The sequence below is a fragment of the Silurus meridionalis genome, chromosome 28 (assembly GCF_014805685.1).
Source record: "Silurus meridionalis isolate SWU-2019-XX chromosome 28, ASM1480568v1, whole genome shotgun sequence".
Lineage (NCBI taxonomy): Eukaryota > Metazoa > Chordata > Actinopteri > Siluriformes > Siluridae > Silurus > Silurus meridionalis.
The window spans coordinates 11,971,135-11,995,084 of NC_060911.1; the positions used below are offsets into that span (position 1 = coordinate 11,971,135).

The window sequence follows — 23,950 nt, forward strand, 5'->3', positions numbered from 1 at the left end:
CGCATTTCTGTTTTTACCATTTTTATAAAAAGTATAAATACATAAATAAATAACTAAATATAAAAGAGGCGAAATTAAACCTCCAGCAAAACATACACTTATTCACGACTTCCCTTCTTTACTTTGATATAAAATAAATAAATAAACTCCACCGAAAAATTTTTAATCAGTAAACTTTTGTTTTATTTTTGCACAAAGTCTCAAATCAAACACCAAATCCGCCATGTTTTACACAATTAACCCTCTAGGTGGCGTTTTGTGGGTTTTTCCCTCATAATGGCGACACGAACATAAATTACTGTCTTTATTGATTGTACAGATAAAAACAAAACATCTTACAAATCTGTGAAAATGTCTATGATTATATATAAAAGCTTCTTGACTTGAAGAGGTGCACTTTCTCCGGTATCACTGCATTAACTGTCCGTGTGGAAAGATAGCTAAGGCTCTTAATGATGTCCACATGTCTCTGCACTGTTATAGCCTTTATATTTAATCACTGTACATATGCTTACATATATATCACATGCTGTAAATATGCTACATATTTATCTGCACTATTTGCACGATTGCTACTTTTTGCACTTCTGGTAGATGCCAAACTGCATTTCATTGCTGTGTACCTGTACTATGCAATGACAATAAAGTTCTATCTATCTATCTCTCTATCTGTCTGTCTGTCTGTCTGTCTGTCTGTCTGTCTGTCTGTCTGTCTGATATTAATATGATGTGAGGTCCAGTTAACAGCTAAAACGGGTAGAAGTAATAACTACTTTTTACTGAAGTACAGGTCAGAGCCAAGACTTCTTTACTTTCACTTAAGTAAAAAAGTATAATCAGTACTTCAACTTTTACCCGAGTATTTTAAAACATGAGTATCTGTACTTCTACTTAAGTAAAGGATGTGTGTACTTTTGCCACCTCTGAATGGGAGTGACGAGGATGGACAGGATTAGAAACGAGTTTATTAGAGGGACAGGGCATGTAGGACGTTTTGGAGACAAGGCGAGGGTGACGAGAGTGAAATTGTTTGGACATCTGCAGAGGAGGGACATGGGGTATATCAGTAGGAGAATGCTGAGGATGGAGCCACCAGGAAGGAGGGAAAGAGGAAGACCAAGGAGGAGGTTTATGGATGTGGTGAGGGAAGACATGCAGGTAGTTGGTTTGAAAGAGGCAGATGTAGAGGACAGGGGGGTATGGAGACGGATGATCCGCTGTTGCGACCCCTAATGGGAGAAGCTGAAAGAAGAAGAAGAAGAAGTAAATGTATAAATAAAAGTTTAAAGATTATATTTGTTTTAAATTCAATTCATTTTAATTTATTTTTATTTGTGTTGCGCTTTTAACAATGAACATTATATCAAAGCAGCTTTACACAGATAATGTGGTGATTAAAAGTGAATATGTTCTTTATAAGTAAGTTTGTCCCTGATTAGCGAGGCGGTGGCGACTGTGTCAAGGAAAAACTTCCCGAGATGGCATTAGGAAGAAACATTAAGAGGAACCAGACTCAAGAGGAACCCATCCTCATCTGGGTTGCACCGAATGTCCATTTATAGCAGATATACGATGTTGCGCGGTGCAGTGATGATGATCAGAAGCGAAAAGTAGTCCTGAGTCAGTGTAGGAGACTGTTGACATTAACTACAGTCCAATCCATCCTCAAAGCGGCCGTTCTTACTCCGGAATTTCATGGAACCACCCAAGGCGTTGATGAGAAACCGTCCCAAGCTTCACAGAGTGGCCTCCAGAGGGTGACAGGAAGAGAAGGATGCTTTTTATTATAAATATTTTATATTTTATTATAAATGCTTTTTATTCATTCTGAAAGGTTGAAGGAAGGAGGCCAGGGGCCGCCAACAAAAATATTGCCTACGGCCTCCAAATGTCTAGAACTGGCCATGTTCCCAGGGATTCCCATGTGATTCCCAGTTTGGGATTTTAGGATTACAATGTGAATGCAATAGCTAGCTCTAACAAGAGTTGGCTGTTTTAAAGAAAAGTTACATAAACAAGACATTCGTTTGGTCATTTCAGCAGCTACTTTTTTAATGGGCAGGTGAGCTTCCATATTGCATGTAACCTCAGCCTTCCCTTTCTGGAGGTCTAGGTGTCTAAGTCCATACATGGGCAGAATCAGTGTTGGGTATAAGTGAGGAAAGCTCAGAGGACAATCTAACACCCTGTAAAAATTACATTTATTTTTGCAATATATTTTGTAATTCGCTTGTTCAGTACTATTCCAAATCTCTTTCTTTGCATATTGTCATGCTGCGACTGTTATATCTTTATAATGATACTAGTTATGTGCAGCGCAAGGCTGCACGTACAGGCACAGGGAGCACCTACTTTTATAAGTCAGTGAGCACAAGACATCGTCATGTGAACATCAGAAGCTGTGCAACTGGTGCTATTCTGAGCATGTGCATTACCACGTCTGCTCTTCTGATCACGTGCGCTTTCTGTCACCCAGCTCTCCTCACATGTGAGTTTCTTACCGGTAACAACATGATCTCAGTTCCGTACCCACCCAATTTGCCAGATCAGGGGTGCCATATCATGGCTGACCCTGTGCTCTAACCCCAGTTCACATGTCCAGTAGGAACCAGCTGCCTGTGTTTCTGTCCCTTTCTTTTCTCTTCTTTTTTAAAATATAGAAAAACTAGGCATTAAATTATTAGCCTCTTAAGCTAACTATTTCCTTTGCAGGTACAGTACTATATGTTTATATATTAAATACATATCTGGACCTCACAACTGCTAGTATTTCATGTAGTCACTAGTGCATACTATATTATTTTGGTTTGTATTTATAGGATTTAGTATTTTTATTTCTAAAAGAAGAGGTGCATATTATTTTCGGGTCAATTATAAAATGTTAGTATTCATATTACTAGTACTGTATTTCAAAAGATCTGCATTTGCATTCTGGCACCATCTAGTGGTAACATTACATTTTATTAAATGAGGCGTCTCGTTCTGCTTCCAATCAATTAAGTTTTTAAAGGTGATATACTCAGTACGTAGAAGTTCTCTGTATATTTCTATTTATGTTAATATATATCTGTAGGTTAGAAAAGAGTTAGAGGTTAGAGGAGGATTTTTATTTTATTTTTGACAAGTCGATTGAAGGTTCACTGCAAACGGCTAAGGGAATTCCTCTACTACTCAAATCAATTCATTTTTATTTGCAAAACGCATTTAACAATTTACATTGTCTCGAAGCAGTTTCATTTGCTAAGTTTGTTTCTTCTAATTGTAAGTTTATCTCAAATGTGCAAGCCAATGGCGACTGTGGCAAAGAAGAAAGAAGACGAAAACTCCTTGAGATGGTATGAGGAAGAAACCTTGAGAGGAACCAGACTCAAAAGGGAACTCATTTTTATCTGGGTGGCACCAAATGATGGAACACTACAGTTCCATCATTGTTAAGATTGTTAAGATGTGCAGAGATTGAGGACTAATCCTCAAAGTTCTTGTGTTGCTCAATAATTTCATTGATCTTTTGATGCTTTTCATGTGGAACCGTCCTCAGCTGCACAGAGCAATCTCTAATTTAAGAGTACTCCATCTAGAGGTAGGGTGCTGGAATGACAGGCAGATCTGAGGAAAGGGACAAAAACACTGGTTGCTGGACACCTAATACTACTAATGAGTCATTCCAGGAATAAAACAGTGGTTTCAAAACTTCAAGATGATCATGAGGCAGCTTTCCCTATTAAGGGACCTTAAGTTTTCTACTACAGATGGGACCTGAAAAAGACAAGGCGTGCAAATGTCCTAGATCCTTACAAACCTTATGAACATTCTGACTTTTCTGTGCCTTTTTTAAATTTGGACGAGCCTTAATTCTTTTTAGAGCCCAGTGTATGTTTTGTATTCGTTTGCATATGTTTTGCAAAACATACACTGATCAGGCATAACATAAAGACCACCTGCCTAATATCGTGTTGGTCCACTTTTTGCTTTTTGCTTATCTGTGTATACAGTGGTCTTCTGGAACCTTAGTGAATTCATCTAGACATTATGACAATTTATAAACTTAATATTGTACAGTATTTGACGAAATAGTTTTAAATGTTATTCCTAACGTTCCTGAACATTCGGTCCCGCTGTGGATTTCTTCAAATTTTAAGGTAATAGACAACAGAACCTTTAGTCAGGTTCCAAATGAGAACCCGCAAATTTTCCGAGCTGCAAATTATCGGGGGTCGACTGTTTATCTTTTCCATCATGAAGAAAGCTGGATGTTTGCCACGTACCTGAGGAAGAAATGGTACCAGGATGGAAAGCAGGCAAGCAGGAAGTGTGAGGATACAGGAAATGGGTCCTGGGATTTATGTGGATGTTACATGAACCACATTCCTAAATATTGTTAAAGACAGACAACTCTTTTTGGAAACAATGTCCTCTTTCAGAAGAATAATACAACCTGCCACACCACAAAAATTGGTCTGGAATGTGTTGAGGAAAAAAGAAAGGAGAACATGTCTATGGAGATCACACCAACTTACAGGACTTAATGGATTTACTGCTTCTGACCATATCCAGAGGTCTGATTTGGTGCCTCAAAAAGTCCTAATATTTTTGAAGGCCCAAGGTGAATTAGATGTCTTTGCTATTTGGATTATATAACTGTCTCATAGGAACGCCAACAAAACCAAGGAGCTGGTTGTGAACTGTAGAGAGAGTGAGAAGCTACAGGTATCCTACACATTATTGTCACCAGTAATGTGACCTGGACTCATTACATCAGTTTTAGGCAAGGATGCTGAGACTGCTGAGGAATTTCCGGTTCTCCACAGCATTCCTAAAAACGTTGTTTTTGTATGGGGTATAGAACCTTTAGTGCATCACAACGCGGTACAAGAACATCTCAATCCAAGACCCTAGAGCACTGCAGTGAACTGTGAGCTTAGCTAAATGTTTTCTTGAGTTTGCTCCTAGTCAATGCAGTTCCAGAGCTGCTGGAATCATCAAGGATTTTACCTTCGTGTGTTTTGCCTGCTGCAATCGCACAAGCATTTCTATAGTCATCTGGCTAAAACTGAGAGACTCGGGGGGGAGTTTCTTCTCTCAGGAGATTCGAATTCATCATACAGATCCTTTAGGACTCCATAAAGACTTTTTGCTGCACCCTATTGACACTTTTTACTGTACTACATATAACATTGTGCATATTTATTTACATTTTTATAAGTGCACGTTCCTAAACAGTTCCGATTGAAGTTGAGACATGGTCCACCAAGGAGTCTTGAAGAATGATGATCAGTATGGGGTAGTATACTGTAATTTACTAATAACTGACCAATTTTCATTACAGTATTCCCCCGCTTTACCGCAGTTCGGTTTATCGGGAATTACATTTGGCACATAACTAATTTGTTTGGCTGATTTTCCCGGTCTCTCACGAATAGCACGATAGACCAAAAAACTTATAGGGAATTGTTTTTATGGAGCTTTATGTTGAAATAATGGAATGAATGAATAAAAATGTAATTATTAATTATAAAATGAAGTAAAATGTTAATACAGTACTGTATACATAAAATACTTTTTTGGGTGGCGTCCGTTTATCGCGTTTTTTTGTTTAACGGGGGATTTTTGTACTGTAATGTATAAACTTTACAGAATATATGAATGTGGAAGGGGGGGCACATGGACTAGTGCCAGTTCGTGAGAGGCTGGCGGAGTGATAAAAGGGAGAGAGACCAGAGACAAAGACAAGTAAACTCTGTCGATCGCTGGCGAGAGTGATGCATCTCACAAGGCAGGAGATGTGAACATCCTTTTTTTTTTCTTTGAAAAATCTGTTTAGCTGTTATTCCGTGTTTAATTTGGAAGAACATGCCTGTGATGGCGGGTAGCTCAGTGGCACAGCGTTCCCCCTGCTCATTTCTGAGTTTGATTTACCATCTGATTAGATAAATAATCGGAAAATCACCAAAAATCGTGTTTCCGCATATCCAGGCTTGATAGGAAGCAGGTTTGAGTGAAAGGGTCAGTCATGATACAATGCCAATGCACAAAGGGTTAAATGCTTGGCTGAAAAGTCCTGGTTCTTAAACCCTCCTTTATGATCTATAATCCAGAGCCTTACAGTAACTGTGGAGCCACAACTGCCCTTTTCTTATGTGCCCCTTTAAATCTGTGGATTACTGTGTTTGTTTAGGAAATTGCATGATTTTGCCAGTTTCAGTTACTGTGTATTCTGTATTTGTTCATATCTTTTATAAATGCTACTCAAAATTGCCCATAGTGTGTGAGTAAGTGTATGTGTGGGTGTCTAGAGGGACCTGTGATTGATTGGTATGTATTATATTTACTGGATCCACTGCACAAACACAAACATTAATTCCTGAACATGAACACATGAACACACGAACACACATTGTTATATTTTGCTCGTCAGACCGTCTGATGAAGTACAGTGCAGGACAGAGTTGACACATCCTCTGAAGCATTATGAACATATTATCTCTTTTATTTACATTCCGTTTTTCAAATGTTAACATTTTTTTTCCCGGTATCTCATCAGGTTGGCATTTTAAATCTTTTCTCAGCAAAATAAACTTGACACAAGTAAAACAGATGTAGACAAAAGTTTTATTTACACCATACAACATTTTTCAGTTTTAAATATTTTATACAGGGCTGCAGATGAGAGAGCTTGCTGAGTGCCTTCAAGCAGATTCTGCAGTATTAAAGTTGTGAAATATATTATTCATATAAAAGTGAGTATTACCTTTATTGCATTTAAAGCAATGAAGAATGTAGCTTGACGAACATTCATTTTTAAATGACAGGAAAAAAATCCTCCTCGCCTCTTTTCCGATATTTTTCATGTCATAAAGTAAAAAGTGTAGTAATGGCCAAACTGACTTGTTATAAACCTTTTTAAAAACCTGCATAAGTATGTACATTGTGCTCCTGGACTCAGTCACCACTGAACTAAAAAAAAAAACTGAGCCCAATGAAGCTTTTGGGTTGACGTAGCATAGTGTCACGGTGTGTTTTCTATTTTTGAGGTCTCATCTAAAAAGATATACCTTTGTAGATCCAATTCTCTTCAACAGATATGTTCAAAACACAGGATGGTTATATTATACACCTTGCTGCTCCCTCACTAAGTACGCTAGTGAGAATACAAAAAAGATGAAGTTTTTGTCTTTTATATCATTTATATCTCCTTTAGTCCTTTTTTAAAATCTTATTGGCACGTAATGTCCCTGCTATATTTCTAGGACCCCGATATGTCTTGCCAAGGCTGCCTGAAGTGGTTTCCACATGTTTTTTTTTTTTTTTTTTCCAGTGCAAAATATGTCCTGCTTCGTTCATTCATCTATTCCTCTCATTACACCTCTGTTTGGAAATCTCCCTCTTGGACATCCAGTGGAAGGTTTACACATTTTTCCCACTCAGCAGGAGTCATCTCCAGAGAGTCCTTGTGGTCTGACTCCAGTACATTCATTGTGGCGTAGTTCTGGTACTCACAGGCTGGGTTGTAGCTTTCCCAAGGGTTTTTACTGGGCATTGCCTTATCCTGTGCAAAAAGAAAAGGGACGAGACACTGGCAATTCAGAAAGGCCGCATTCACCATGGCTACATGTTTGGGCTGTTGCATCAGGTGCTCACTGTGTGTTCAGTAAACATGAATTTTATGTCTAAAACCCAATTGCGTATCAAAACGTGGCCAAGCTCGTTAACAAATCTGGTTGGATAATTTAGCACAATTTAGTGTGGTATAGTATCGAAAAACAAAACCAAATTAAAACCCTGATTTGACTGCATATACATTCATTTTAATAACATTTCAGAGTGTGCCATTTCATTCTAGCATGAAGCTTGCAATGTGCGCATAAATCCCGTATAATGGTAATTAAAGATGTGAGAGAAGAAGAACTCAGCACTAATGTTTGTCTTTGCTGAGTCTATACTTGTCTTGTTTCTACCTTAAAATACACTTAAACATGAAAGAAAACTAGAGAAAAAAAGGACTACGACTTTTTACAGTTAAACTTTACATGTACATTTTTGGGTTATTAAGCTTTAAAATACAGATCAACTGTGCCAGGATGCTAAATATAGTGATAATTATACAGTGGTGCATATAGTGATAATGTGTTAGAGGTCGACTGATTCATTGTTTTTTAATCAGCACTGATTGTTGATTGCTGGAACTATCAATATAGGCAAAATTCCTTAGCGATAGTTTTTCCGGGTTGCCTTATACCATATGATAAAGGCCTCTAGAGTTTAATTGAAGTGTCTTTTTTGTTCATTTTGAATGTAACTGTTTTTTATTTACTCTTTGTTGCAGTCTTTACCTCAATATTTATTAAATATAATTAATATATTAATCATCATTTTGTTTAGCAACACTAAAATCATAACATTTTAATGATTTAGAACTTTTTGTTTTTGTAATAAAGATCTGTACTATTTTACATCAATTACAGTATTATGTTTTTTTAAAAAAGTTTCCATTTTAAAAGCTATCGGTTGATTAATCGGTTATCGGCAAGTACGATCTCACCTAGCTATCGTTATCGTTATTGTTTGAATCCACTTTCTGTCAACCTTTAATGTGGTTCGGCGTATGTGTGTGCGCTTATGTACATTTTATATGTTGTTATAGACTTTGTGTGCACTTATTTTATTTGTCTGAAACGTGTACATTTGAGAGTTCACTGCTTCAGTCAGGTGGATTGACTGTGAATTACCCCAACTTATGGCAATAACAAACCAGCAATGGCCCCCTGAAATGTCTGAATGTGAGCAAATCAAGTGGTTTTCTGTCATGCATCCACCAAGCAATGAAATTGAAATAAAGAATTTAAAGGCACATGTTCTAGTAAAGGGTACTGCTGTGATGAATAAATGCCTCGACTGGACATTATATTAATTCCTTTAGTCACTCACTTCGTGACTCTGGATCATATGAGCGTGAAAGCGGAGGTTGAAATATGGTGCTTGTGGCATGGCCCACCTCCCCCCCCTCCAAATCACTCTTACTCACCATGCTGCCCATATTTGGTATGTCTCGAAATCGGTCCAGGGTTTGAAATTTCTGATTCAGTTCCTGGAACAGCTCCATGTGTCTTTTCCTGGTGTGCATGACTTTCTGCAATGGCAAGGAGTGGTGGGAGGGGGGGAGGGGTTGGAGTTCAATCAAGCTGATAACCAGTGTTGTATCAGGAAACAAACTGCCTCTTGCCACATTTAGAAACAGCATTTTTCACTGAAAGACTTGTTGCTATAATATAAATTTTCAATGCTTGAAAATAGAAGGAACCCTGCAAATTGCTATAAGTGCTATAACAAAATAACGATAAATGGCAGCACATTACATGAACCAACAAAGGTTTGCAGTAGCACTTTACGCTTCTTTTTTCTTTATTTTTTCTATTTTTTTTTTTTTGCAATTGAGTAACAGGGCAGAAACAGAATGTTCTCTGTGAACTTCAGAAAAAAAACATTTTTTTTTTTTATTTGATTTTCAGCTTGAGATCTGTGAATGTAAAGGGGTAAAATGGGAATGGGAATTGCTACTCTGTGTGGCAGCTGACAGCATCACTTTAACTCTAACCGCAGAGCTCAATAAATCGTATATTTGTCAGGAAACTTGCTGCTCCAATAAGCTTAAGTGCTACACAAAGTAGTTGTAAATTAAAGAGTAAAACACAAAAGCAACAAATGGCCCTTTCGTTGATGTAAGTAAAGCCTGAGACATGCACTTCATCAATGAAAAGCCTCGACATACCTCAAAGTCCAGGTCCTGGTACCTTGACTTTCTCCTCTGTGTGAGAAAAAACAGCATGTGTTAGATCGCAAAACAAAATACAGCCAAGACTAAATGAGCTTCTCACTCAAATTCTGTTTTTATCTTAAAAGCAGCTCATTTACACCAACATCTCATGTACCGTAATTTCTGGACTATAACCCACTGAATTTTACAAATATTTTTAACATAAATAACCTGCACCTGTCTATAAGGTGTCTACACTAATGTACTTTACACAGGCTTTAACGAAAGACACGTTACACACGGTGTAACAGGTGAAATATGTTGCTCTTCCCGTAGGAGCATAGCGGTATTTTGGGAATAGCATGCCAGGAGCGAGCTCTCCCTTCACCCAGACTCAACGCGCTACAACGGCTTGTATCTAAACAGTAGCCGACCAAGAAAGTCATTGTTCACTGTCTTCCTCCTTCCTTTCACAACTATTTCTCTCAGGAGTTTATCTTTTGGCATCGTCGTGCGTTTTAAAATCACCAGGTGAAAGTTTTTCTCCCGATGCCGTGCAGCTCAGAACACAGGTGAGGTGCGTTTTTACGTTTCTGTTCGTAAATTTCATTGGTCTAATGTTATGGGGTTCAGTTTTTTGGCTTGAAGTTTGTGAAACCGGGAAAAACCCAGGAAATATTCATAAATTAGGAAAAAAGTAGAGGCTTATAGTCCGAAAAATACGGTAATTCTTTATACATGTTATGTTACGTGTTATTTAGTTCATCAGAGTTTGGCTTGGATATGTTTTTACTTCAATAAACTTAATTCTCCATACATACAGGATTTCCACTATTATGATTTAAGAGGTATTTTTAATATTTATTAACTAGAGCCATTTGGAAAGTAATTAAACACTTGATTTGAAAGTGATTAAACGGCCAGGTGTGGTGGGTTTCCTCCGTATTTCCTCATTTCTATCCTCATTATTATCACCTCTCTATTCTTTTCACTTACATTGTGAACATACGCATATTTATTTTTATACATTGTGTTTTGCACTTCTGGTTGGATGCTTATGCGTTGGCCCTGCACCTGTACTCAGCACAATGACAATAATCTAATAATAATAATCTAATCTAATAATCTAATCAAATCTAATCTAATTTCAACACAATTTAAAGGACAAAGGTCTGGAACACCATGACGTCTCCTGCCGTGTTTGAATAATGTGGTTTAATAAACATAAGTCATTAATCAAATAGGAAAAGTACAAAAAAATAACCTGAATAAAAATAACCTGAATAAAAAAAAAGCGGCCCAAAAATAATACGATTTTTTTCCATTTTTTTTCCTCTTTCCTTTTTTGTTTTTTTTAGGATTCTGTTATATTTTATTTAATTATTAAAAAAAACCCAAATATTTAAAATATATATATGGGTTATATATATTAAATATATTTAACATTTTATATATATATATATATATATATATATATATATATATATATATATATATATATATATATATATACACATTAAATATAATAAATATATATAATATTTAATCTCGCTCACCACAAGGGAACGCTATCCAAAATGTTTTAATATTAGGGTAAGATTTTGAATGTAAAAAAATAATATTCAGTGATATTTATTAGGTTTATTAGTAGGTTTGGAATACCAACCAAAACAGGCTAATAAGTATAAAAACTAAATATCTCACCTCTAAAGAGCTCATAGAGGTAGTTGAGCCAGTCTCACTTCGTGCCATTCCTACGCTCTCTTCCATTTCAGCCAGGAAGTTCTTGACGGCGGTCCGAGGCTCGAACGGCAGGGTCTGAATGTGTTCCAAGGCTACGGGAAACTGCTGCTCCATGCCTACGCTCATGTGCTCCATCCCTGATGAGCCGATGTTAAACTCAGTGCCCATCTTGTAATGCATCAGCCTGTCATGTTGCAGAGTGTCCATAGCAATGTTCCGCTTGCTGTCCTCCTTCAGCAGTGTGGCTACGCCGCTCGAGCCAGTGGGCAGGGACACGGCTGCTGCCGAGGACCGAGGCATCACGATGTAGTCCGTCTCCATGGATCCCTGCTGCATGTGGCTGCTGAGCTCTTGTTCGCTCTGCCTCATGCCGTCGTCTGTGCACAAGTAAACGGTGCGGTGCATGTCGCTCGCACTCTCGCCCGGACACGACTCGCTCATGGGCATGTGCAGGCCCGATGGCTGTTGGATGATCACTTTCGATATGATATTACCCGGCAATGTGGAGTAGTTGAGGCCCTCTGGGCCTTTTTCTTCCTCTTCGTCATTGAGGGAGATACGTGACAGCGTTCCGGTGATGGTAGCAGCACGACAAGAGCCCATATCTTTATGGAGAGCTGTGGGAGGACGAGTTATAGTAAGAAAATAATACAAGAAAACAGCTCCACTGGGCTTCCAAAAACTCTGCAGTGCCATTAATAGTTAGAAGGCAAGTCAAACGAAATGTCTCTTCAAGCATTTTCACAAATATTAGTATTTTAATGTGATTATATCCTTGACTTTATAAGCACCTATTAACAATGGTAGCAAGTCACTCATTTTAATCAATATGCTAAGATGATGAGATATTTCCCTTGAGGCATTACCACTGCAGACTCTTATATGTACTCATGACCTTTTCAGTCTAATTTGATAAATGAAAATCGCAGACATTGGAACCACATTTATGGCCACTATCTCTTACGTACCGGATCGACAGGCTATGTCCACGTCTTTTTCGAAATCAGTCTGTGGAGAAAGAATAAATAATAAAATATTACTATCAAGAATGAATACATGAAAACCTCAGATTCTGCATTAATTATATTATAAAATAGACATGTATTTTGTCCTGTTAAAAAAAGAAAAATCATTCCATTAGAGTAACAGTAGTCACAGAAAATAATGCACCACTGAATCATCACGGAGAAAACGATTCATCAAACAACCTCAGAAAAACATTAGAAAATAGAGGAATGTGGCTATAAAGTGTCCACAACACTATTAAATCAGGAGAACAGCAAAGGCAGAAGTCATTCTAAAGAACTCGGCTTCATTTAAAAAAAGAGGATAAAAATCCAGTGGTGTCTGAAGACTGAAGACAAATTTAAAACAGAACACAAGGCACCCGAAGACTGCAGGATTATTAGAACAGTGTTTATTATTAGATTCTGAACTCTGGTCCTGGAATGCTCCTGGCCTGAATATCTTGCTGGTTTCTTGCGCTGTAGCACAAAACCAGAGACAGCCCCTTAATACAATGGCACTCTGGCTGACAAACATTGCTTTTTCATTTTCAATACACGCGGTATACGAGGCCCTGCAAAGTGTCAGTACAAGAGAGTAGACTGACATCTTTATTTACATTTAAAGCATTACCCCATGTTTAGCTCCTTCCTCTACACCCAATTCTGCTCTGACTGATTGTGGATTGCTCTGACGATAGCTAGCTGTGAAGGTTGGACTGTACTTGCTGATAACGAATAAAAGAGGCACTTTAAATAAACAGCACGTGGTGTCAGTGATTTGCCTCTAGAGGCTGCTCTCGTACTGCATAACGCAACCTGGAAAAACTGTCGGTATGGATTTTTGCAGATAGTTCCAGCAATCAACTGGAAAAAAGCACAGAAAACACGGCAACAATGTTCTCTGTCATATCACAGACACCATGCAGCTGCCTGAAGGGCGACTCGAGGATCATTAATGACCTAGTAACATTCTGTTCATACTCATACTTGATAAACACATACTCATACTTGATGAACACAGGTATTACAGAGCCATTACAGAGCCATTCACACCCACACTTACATACTATACACCAGGGGTGGCCAACCCGCAGCTCGCGAGCCGCATGCGGCTCTTTGGCTGGTTTCGTGCGGCTCTTTCGTTCATATTGAAGTTTGTGTTTGTTTATTTTTTAATGTGCATGTTCGCTTCGCTTGAGTTCAATACGGTATTTTAAGACTTAAATGAGCTTGCCCCTACTGGGAAACTTTGCGGTATATCAGACCTGGGCAAACTACGGCCCGTGAGGCCAATCATAAATTACAGGGATGCACCGAAAAATTTCGGCCGAAATACCTAAATCACCGAAACAAAACGGCAGAAACACACTTGTAATGACGCAATAAAAAAGCGCAGCAGCACACGGTTATTTGGATAAGAGCAACATGTCTGCGGTGTGTGGAGAGCGATGTACAAAACATGCAATGCTGAAATTTCAGGAGGGGGTGTATCTGCAAAGAGTTTCTCCAAGTCAGGATTAATTTATCACCTGAAATCCAAACATCACGATTGCCTTCTAAATATGAGAAGAACGCGGCGCAGAAAAGTAAAGTCAATCCGAGCATGCGCACTCCGTCTGTAGAGGACGTTTTTGAAAAGGCAGGAAAGTTTTCCAGTGATGGTGCCAAGGCAAAAGGCATAACACAAAAAATTATGGATTTCAATGACTTTTGAATTGAATTTTCATTTCTGTGCATCCCTAAAATATTATCGTTGGTGTGGCCCTCTGACACAATTCAGGTTTCTCACGTGGCCCTTTGTAAAAATTAATTGACCCCCTGCGGTATATTCATCTCACGCACATAAAAAAACACAAACAAAGTCTGTGTTTTCTACCCTGAAACATATGAAATGAAAGCATCGATCTGTTCTGACTGACACACATGTGAAGAAATTGCTTTGAGAGGCAACAACGGAATACGAGGCAGATTTGAAGGGGATTGTTCAAGGCAAGGAATTTCAAAAGTCCCACTAAGTAACATGCATAGTAAAAGAAAAACGCTATTGTATATTATTATATTTTTGTTTGTGGACTTGGTTAAACAGAGTTTGTGTGTGTGTGTGAGGCAGTGCAGTGTACATTGTTGAAAATGACTGTCCTGTGGTCTTAGAACTGTAGGAGTCAATTTCTGTCATTATGTTGGTGTGTGACATTTACAATAAATCTGGCTGAGCAGAGGTGTGTGTGTGTGTGTGTGTGTGTGTGTGTATGATGTGACTCTTTGCGGTAACACAGTAAATAATGTGGCTCTCGGTCTCTGACTGGTTGGCCACCCCTGCTATACACACTATACTACAAATACATACTAAAAACAACGTCCGCATGAGGGCCATTTTTAAAACTAACCACGAGTAAGGACACAGAACACATTAGAGGTCGACTGATTCATCATCTTCACCGAATAATAAGCACCGATGGTTGATTGCTTTTAATAAGCGGTTTGGTGTTGTTTGACCATAAATAATAAATCACACAGCTAAAGAAATACATGTATAAAATGTATAGTCTGTACAGTCTAACACAAATATAACTCTTAAACAGTGGTGGGAAAACAACACAGAAAAAAAATAGATTATAAAAATGGCATTGCAAAGAAATATCCATAAAATGTAGCATTGTTTCAGGCCATATTTATTGAAATAGGAGTGCAAGATGTGTTACCATTATTTGTGCATGGCCATTAGGGAAAGTGCCTGTTGCATCTGCACCGATAGGGTCTTTACAGTTCCTCAGACGACATCTAAAGGCATCTTGCACCTAAAAGGTTAAACATTTAAATAGGAAGCTCATACTGACAAGCGAAGATACACAACACACCATGAGAGGTTCAATTTTAGCTCACAAGTATTTCAGAAGGAAAACTTTGGGGACACTAAATATGTGCCAATTGACAGGATGTCCAAGGCTAAGAATAATTATGTGAGAAATATAAATCAGGAGAAAAGAGGCAACAGCTAGGTAAAGCAAGTCTGGTGGATCAGAACCGGGCCTACCTCTCTGCGGAGGACACAGTGCACCATGACTATGACAAAGCCTTGGAGTGAGTCAAATACGGCAAACAGGATTTGGAACAGGATGGAGCGCTTGTCTGTCATGGCAAGCACAGCTGACATCCAGGTGAGCGCCAGAAGAGGCAAAACTACGCAGGAACTCCAGAGAGAAGCCCTAAGAGAACGGCATGGAAAGATGGAAGGGGGAGCGGGGTTAAAATCAAAAAGACACGGATAAGATGATGGAGAAAGAGAAATAGAACAGGATTGTGAGGGAATTAGGAGGACAACAGTGCGAGCAAAAAAAAAACACACAACCATTTCTACTTGACTGAACTAATGTTTAAAAGAGCAGTATTTAAATCACTATTTGAAGCAGACAGGAAACTCCTTGAAAGCACCGGGTGCATGGCACTAAATGTCCCCGCATAGAGATTATTTGTCTAAAAATAGATTCAAACTGGGCATCATTTGAAACAGTGGCATTCAAAGTCACAGGAAGTCACAAGAAGAACTTATTGGGTTTTCAGCTGTATAATGTCTGCAAATCACACATACCAAAAAAAAAACCATGCTCGCCCATGAAATAAAATAAAAAAAAAACCTTTCAGATGACCTCATTGTAAAATACAAGTCGAGACATGGCCACATACTAATTTAACAAATTACAGTACCTCATTTAGCAAAACAGTGCAATTTACAGTACTATACTGTAAAACTTTACAGTATAAATGCACACGATTTAGGTATAATATTATGACATTATAACATTATGAGCAGTGAAGTGAATAACACTAATTATCTCTTTATTATGACACCTGTTAGTGGGTGGGATTTATTAGGCAGCAAGTGAACATTTTGTCCTCAATGTTGATGTGTTAGAAGCAGGAAAAATGTGTAAGCATTTGAGCGAGTTTGACAAATTGTGACGTCTAGACGACTGGGTCAGGGCATCTCCAAAACCGCAGCTGTTCCTGGTCTGCAATGGTCAGAATCTATCAAAAGTGCTCCAAAGGATAAACAGTGGTGAACCGGCGACAGGGTCATGGGCGGCCGAGGCTCATTGATGCACGTGAGAAGCTAAGGCTGGTCCGTGTGGTCCGGTCCAACAGACGAGCTCCTGTAGCTCAAATAGCTGAAGAAGTTCATGTTGTTAATTCTCGACGAGTCAGAAGTGTTTTGGCAGCAAAAGAGGACCAACACAATATTTGGCTGGTGGTGATGATGTTGTGCCTGATCGGTGTGGTGGTAACGGGCAGGTGGATGAGCGCCGATTTGTGAGTGGAGGGCGGAGCTGGATGAAACGAGCGGTAAGAAGCACACCTGTAGCTGATCAGACTAATCTGTACGCTCGGTTTCACTGTCCGGCGATGCCGATTAAAAGACAAAAACTCTGTTGATCGCTGGCTAAAGTAAGCCATCTCACAAAGCAGGAGATGCATACATCCTGTATGCGCCCTGATGTATCATACCGCACATACGCTGCTACGTATTCCAACAATTTTGTTGTATCGATGTCGATTGTAAGAGCAGAAAACGTATAAGTCTAACCATCATAACTCAGTGACCATCTGTATTTTAAATATTCCAGTCTAGACCACAATCATTTCTCATTCATATAATACAAAAATTACAAATACTTTCTGAAAAATATAGACCCACTTTATGGCTACACTCATAATTGAATAAAAGTGAATAGGAATGTATTTGTATGCTGTTGCACTACAACTTTCCTACACTGAAATGAGGCCAAAACATAGTCCTGACCTGTTCTGCATGATATGTCCCTTTTCAAACTGAGATCATGGTGTAGAAGAACTCAAGTAACATATACAGAACCCTTAACCTGACACCAAAGAATTTCTGCTCAAACTGTCAGAAAGCATCAAAGGGAAGCTCATGTGCATGCTCGTCATCCTCATCGTGGTCCCGACCCGACTGCAGTTCGTCGTCGTAACCGACTTGAGTGGGCAAATGCTCCCATTCGATGGCGTCTGGCACTTTGGAGTGGTGTTCTCTTCACGCATATGTCCCGGTTTAAACTGTACAGGGCAAAACGGTCTGTACACGGTGGTCACACCAGATACTGACTAGTTTTCGGACCCTGGCTATTTGGTGGTACCTCAAGTAATGAAGACTACAGCATGGGGCAAATCTTTCTCGTACAAATCCTCACAGTTATATAACAGCCTTCCAATTAGTGTTCCAGACTCAGACACAGTCTCAGTGTTCAAGTTGAGGCTGAAAACACATTTATTTAGTTGAGTCTTTTATCAGTAGATTTTTCTTAGGTAAAGGGGCAGATCTGGAGGAACCATACATATAGTTTATTTGGTGAACTGGAATATTTGTATGCCGTCGTCCCCTCACTCTCACGTGCTGACTCAGGTTTGTTGACGGTGGTGTGGTGGATCGTCTCTTATCCCAGAGATCCCTCATGTCTGTGTTACCCTCTGGCTCTCCCTTTTAGTTTTGCTGCCATAGCGATTCTAGCTGGAGTCGCCGACTACACAGTATCTTTAACTTTAATCCTTGATCCATATCCTTCTCTTCCTTTCACCCCTTCAGCAGTGACCACTGATCCTGCCACTCTCTTTTCCTAAGATCTGCCCGCTTCATCCCAGCCTGCCTCCGGATGGTGTTCTCTTCAACTGGAGGCCACGCTGTACAGCTGGGCATGTGTCTTACATCATCAGCCTGGAGATCCATGAAATTACAGAGTAACACAGGAGCTCTGAAGATGGATTTGGACTGTAGTTAATTTCAACAGTTTGCTACACTCAGGACTCAGGAGTACAGGTTGCATCTGATCGCCATCACTGCACACCTCAACATCTGTAATCAATGGACATTCGTTGCCACCCAGATGAGGACGGGTTCCTTTCTTATGCCATCTCGGGGAGTTTTTCCGTGACACAATCGCCAGCTCATTTATAAGTTATAAAGAATTTGTTTATTCTTTCTTACCACATCATCCGTGTAAAGCTGCTTTGAGACAATGTTCATTGTTAAAAGTGCTAAACAAATAAAAATGAACTGAATTAGAACAGAAAAGGACTGGTGGACTGGAATATTTAACAGGAACATATGAGTGTAATAATTTGATGCCCACAAACATTTGCCATACTTTGAGTGCCACTGTATTACACCCATATTGCAATAAATCTGTAGTTGTTTTTGAAAAACCGTGAGCCATGTACTTACATGGCATTGCTGGCCGTAGTTGCTGATAAAGCAGTTGTAGAGACAACGCCACACTTTGCACATTTTAAAGTTAATCCTGTATGCGGTTCGCTCATCTGCCTGCAAGAGCAGCCAAGAACAACAAAAAAACCAAGAGAAAGTTAGCGTTCTGCATGCTCTCTCCCTGGTTAAAGATTAAACTGGCAGATTAATGACTTCCAGAGGGACAGCGTTCAGTATTACCTCTTTTCTTTAACTCTCATTATACAGGTTTTTAAAGATCTCTATGTGACTGCAGACCGTGTGCATTATGCGTACTGATAGCTACACAGGGCCGGATTTGAGCATGTTAATAGTGTGAGGAGCTCAAGGGAACCTGCTACACATTCCACTTACCCTGCTCTGTGTTTCAGCTTCTTGTCCAGGATGCCATCTCTGGAAACCAGTTTATTGAACACCAGAATGCCAATCACCATATTGACCTGCAAACACACAACAATAAAGGTCTCTCTTCCTGTTCTTTGATACACCTTATGTTCACATATCTATCTATCTATCTATCTATCTATCTATCTATCTATCTATCTATCTATCTATCTATCTATCTATCTATCTATCTATCTATCTATCTATCTATCTATCTATCTATCTATCTATCTATCTATCTATCTATCTATCTATCTATCTTTTTTGCGCCACGGACCGTAATTTAGCGGTAATGTATTATGTGTTAGCGGCCGGAGCCCCTTTAAGAAGGTAGCGGATGGAGATAAGACATGTGACCGAGGCATCATGACCTGAATCAAGAGTGAGTCATAGACAGATGTGGAGGAGAAAATCCAGTAATTTTCCAAAATAAAACATCGTTTAGAAACAGATAATAAATAAAACGAAAATAATGTAAGTTATGTATTCTTTCTGTGTGGCCCGGTACCAATTGAACCATGGACCGGTGCGGTCCGCAGCCCAGGGGTTGGGGACCACTGGTGTACAAGATACACATGCTATTTTGACTACTATTCTCCCCCAATATTGTAAAATTACAACAAAGACATAACAAGCTGAAAATATAATTCAATATATAATGCGGCCCGGTATCAACTGACCCACGGACCCATCAGATTTATGACCTACAGTCATCTAAACAAGTTATGAAAGCATGAACCAGGCTTTCAGCATCTAAGTATGTAGAGAACAAAGATGGGAAACAGTGAAGAGCTTATAAAAAAAAAGTAAGTGATGTAATGGGGTTCAAACTAAATTGTTAAAGTACTTGTGAACTATGACATCATTCATTTATAAGAAGCATAAAACCCTACGGATCCCTAAAAACTTACAAGCACTACTGCAGCAGCAGGTCCAACAAAGGCATACAGCAGTCCTCCCTCCAGAGAGAGCCAACAACTGTACAAAGAAACACCAGTCATCAGCACAATCAGCATCCCATTTCAGTACACATGAGGTGGTAAGTTCACGTGGGTCCGTGTGCGGTGGTCTTACTATTGCGGCGTTCCGTAGCCTTTTGCTTTTGTGAATCCTATCGAGATGGCAACCACCAGTGCAGGCAAACCTTTAAAACAGGGAAAACACACATTTAGGGATGAAACACTGGAGTTTTAGACAGGATTACAGTCTGAATGATTGTTTCGACGATGCTGCCGTGTTTCTTTGGCTTTTCACTGTTTGACTTTCTGTCGTACATGATCGAGACAGCACTTTGGGAATTTGTGCATCAATTCAATTCAATGGACATTTTCTCAAAGCAGCTTTACATCAGCTTAGGCCACCACTTTCCTTCATTCCACTGCCGCTCCTAATGCATTAGAGCAACAGCCCAGCATTAATCAACCACCAGCGACTGCCAGCAAACGCCAGTGTATCTACACCACTATAGCTGGTGCATTTATCTCTTTATTATCTTATGTCTTAACCTAAAGAGTCTAAATTAAGTAGATGTTGTTTCATGGACAAGATGTGAGGGTTACAGAGAAAACACAAGGTGGTGACCACACAAAGAAATACACAATGAGTTAACACTCATCCTGAGTGTATGTAATGATACACGTATTTGTACAGAACCGTTTCAGTACGGTTCACATGTGTACCGAATGCAATCCTTGTTTTACGTGCAGAACATAGTTAAAATCTGAGCTTTCTCACGAACATATAAAGTGCTTAATCCGTACCGGAAACATGATTTATACTGCGCATAAAGACTATGCAACAGTTTTCTTTCCTCAAGCTATCAGACTCCTCAACTCACAGAACTGAACTCTACTAAACACACACACTCACTCAACCAGTGTTGGGCAGTAACGTGTTACCGGTAACGTGTTACTTTTGACAGTAACTAATACTGTAACGCGTTACTTTTAAAAATAAAGTAACTTCGTTACCGTTACCGTATGGTGCGTTACCCGTTTTTTAAATGACTTAATTTAGGCTGAAGTGTAGACTACAGTCTAACCTGCTTACAGCAGAGATGCATTGTAGGATTGGTGGATGAACCACTGTAAACACAAAGAAGACGCACTGTAGGATTGGTGGATTACCCTCTGTAAACACAAAGAAGACGCACTGTGGGCGTGTCTCCGTTTATTCAGGTCTGTGCAGCAGTAATAGCGAGTCAAGGCGAGAGCAAGACGAGTTTCTCAAAGTGGAAATATGATCATTATTTCACTTTAATTGAGTATAAAGACAAAAACTTTTAAGTCAAATGTAAGCTGTGTCTTTCTGGTTCGAAGCTCGTATCTACTGCGATAAACAGCAACTCCAATCTGTCGAAGCTCCTCCAGGACCTCCATGCTAGAAGCTAGAAGCTAACACAGTGTTCTACATTGTTGATAGTTTTCATACTTCAGCTGTGAAAGGAACATTTTTAAGAGCTCAACACAACAGCAGAAGCCACTTTAGTTTTTGATTGTGAATATATTATTCAGCTTGTTTTGTTATTTATTTCAGAAATGCTTGTGATATATTCAGTTTGTGCTGCTCTGACTTTAATAAAATAGTGTTTAAAAATTACTCTGTGTTTAAGTCAGTTTTGTGTTTGTAGACCATAACACATAAAAGGGTATTAATGGGAACATTAAAGAAGGTTCTTTGAAAAAGTAACTAAAAAGTTACTTCTACAGTAACGCATTACTTTTTGGTGTAAGTAATCAACAAAGTAACGGAGTTACTTTTTGAATGAAGTAACGAGTAACTGTAACTAGTTACTATTTTTTAGTAACGAGCACAACACTGCACTCAACTATGTGTTAGTGAACTGTTACAAGCTGAACTCAACACACACTCAAACTCATTTCACTTTACTTCGTACACATCCATGCCTTCAGCACCACCCGTATTAAATTATATTAATCATATTATACTGTTTACATGCTGTTTTGCACCTCCTGATTGCTGCTATTGCTGTTTTTGCACAACATTGTGTTTATGTTTATAAGTACACTCTTGTTTATAGTTCTCTCTTTTGCACATTGTACTGTATGTTATACAGTAAGTTTACTGGTTGGCGCCATTTTGTATTTTGTGTATCTGTTCCACACTGTCTTGTGTTGTTTGTTTGCACTGTCTTCGTTTTGCACTGTTTGCAATCAGTTGCACACGATGCACTTTATGTGGCATGGACACTTAATTTTTATCCTTAGCTCTGTGTCCTGTATGAAGCTCTATGTTGTGTGATAAAGCTCTATGTTGTGTAGTGAAAATCTATGTTGTGTGTTGTGTGTGATGTGGTTTATGTTGTGTGATGAAACTCTGTTATGTGATGTAGCTCTATGTTGTGCGATGTAGCTCTATTTTGTGTGATAAAGCTCTATGTTGTGTGATGTAGCTCTTTGTTGTGTGATGAAAATCTTTGTTGTGTGATGTAGCTCTATGTTGTGTGGTAAAAAAATCTATGTTGTGTGATGAAACTATGTTGTGTGATGAAGCTCTATGTTGTGTGATAAAGCTCTATGTTGTGAGATGTAGCTCTATGTTGTGTGATAAAGCTCTATGTTGTGCGATGTGGCTCTATGTTGTGAGATGAAGCTCTATGTTGTGTGATGAAGCTCTATGTTGTGCGATGTGGATCTATGTTGTGCGATGTAGCTCTTTTTGTGTGATAAAGCTCTATGTTGTGTGATGTAGCTCTTTGTTGTGTGATGAAAATCTTTGTTGTGTGATGTAGCTCTATGTTGTGTGGTAAAAAATCTATGTTGTGTGATGAAACTATGTTGTGTGATGAAGCTCTATGTTGTGTGATAAAGCTCTATGTTGTGAGATGTAGCTCTATGTTGTGATGAAGCTCTATGTTGTGCGATGTGGCTCTATGTTGTGAGATGAAGCTCTATGTTGTGCGATGTAGCTCTATTTTGTGTGATAAAGCTCTATGTTGTGTGATGTAGCTCTTTGTTGTGTGATGAAAATCTTTGTTGTGTGATGTAGCTCTATGTTGTGTGGTAAAAAAATCTATGTTGTGTGATGAAACTATGTTGTGTGATGAAGCTCTATGTTGTGTGATAAAGCTCTATGTTGTGAGATGTAGCTCTATGTTGTGTGATAAAGCTCTATGTTGTGCGATGTGGCTCTATGTTGTGAGATGAAGCTCTATGTTGTGTGATGAAGCTCTATGTTGTGCGATGTGGATCTATGTTGTGCGATGTAGCTCTTTTTGTGTGATAAAGCTCTATGTTGTGTGATGTAGCTCTTTGTTGTGTGATGAAAATCTTTGTTGTGTGATGTAGCTCTATGTTGTGTGGTAAAAAATCTATGTTGTGTGATGAAACTATGTTGTGTGATGAAGCTCTATGTTGTGTGATAAAGCTCTATGTTGTGAGATGTAGCTCTATGTTGTGTGATAAAGCTCTATGTTGTGCGATGTGGCTCTATGTTGTGAGATGAAGCTCTATGTTGTGTGATGAAGCTCTATGTTGTGTGATGAAGCTCTATGTTGTGCGATGTGGCTCTATGTTGTGCGATGAAAATCTTTGTTGTGTGATGTAGCTCTATGTTGTGTGGTAAAAAATCTATGTTGTGTGATGAAACTATGTTGTGTGATGAAGCTCTATGTTGTGTGATAAAGCTCTATGTTGTGAGATGTAGCTCTATGTTGTGTGATAAAGCTCTATGTTGTGCGATGTGGCTCTATGTTGTGAGATGAAGCTCTATGTTGTGTGATGAAGCTCTATGTTGTGCGATGTGGATCTATGTTGTGCGATGTAGCTCTTTTTGTGTGATAAAGCTCTA

At 38.9% G+C, this 23,950-nt stretch overlaps 1 protein-coding gene across 3 annotated transcripts in view; it reads right to left on the reverse strand.

Annotated features, from left to right (window-relative positions):
- Window positions 1–6,595: 6,595 nt before the first annotated feature.
- The window catches only part of adgrb3 (adhesion G protein-coupled receptor B3), a 187,947-nt gene continuing 170,592 nt past the window's right edge, over window positions 6,596–23,950 (reverse strand). For all 3 annotated transcript variants that reach the window (XM_046843055.1, XM_046843054.1, XM_046843053.1), the window contains 11 exons: window positions 20,216–20,285; window positions 20,053–20,119; window positions 19,112–19,197; window positions 18,737–18,835; window positions 15,536–15,707; window positions 15,204–15,299; window positions 12,463–12,502; window positions 11,456–12,111; window positions 9,767–9,802; window positions 9,023–9,127; window positions 6,596–7,546 (listed from right to left, as the gene is read on the reverse strand). In XM_046843055.1, the coding sequence (XP_046699011.1) occupies window positions 7,358–7,546; window positions 9,023–9,127; window positions 9,767–9,802; window positions 11,456–12,111; window positions 12,463–12,502; window positions 15,204–15,299; window positions 15,536–15,707; window positions 18,737–18,835; window positions 19,112–19,197; window positions 20,053–20,119; window positions 20,216–20,285 (1,616 nt within the window). In that variant the 3' untranslated portion in view covers window positions 6,596–7,357. The remainder of the gene's footprint in view (window positions 7,547–9,022; window positions 9,128–9,766; window positions 9,803–11,455; window positions 12,112–12,462; window positions 12,503–15,203; window positions 15,300–15,535; window positions 15,708–18,736; window positions 18,836–19,111; window positions 19,198–20,052; window positions 20,120–20,215; window positions 20,286–23,950) is intronic.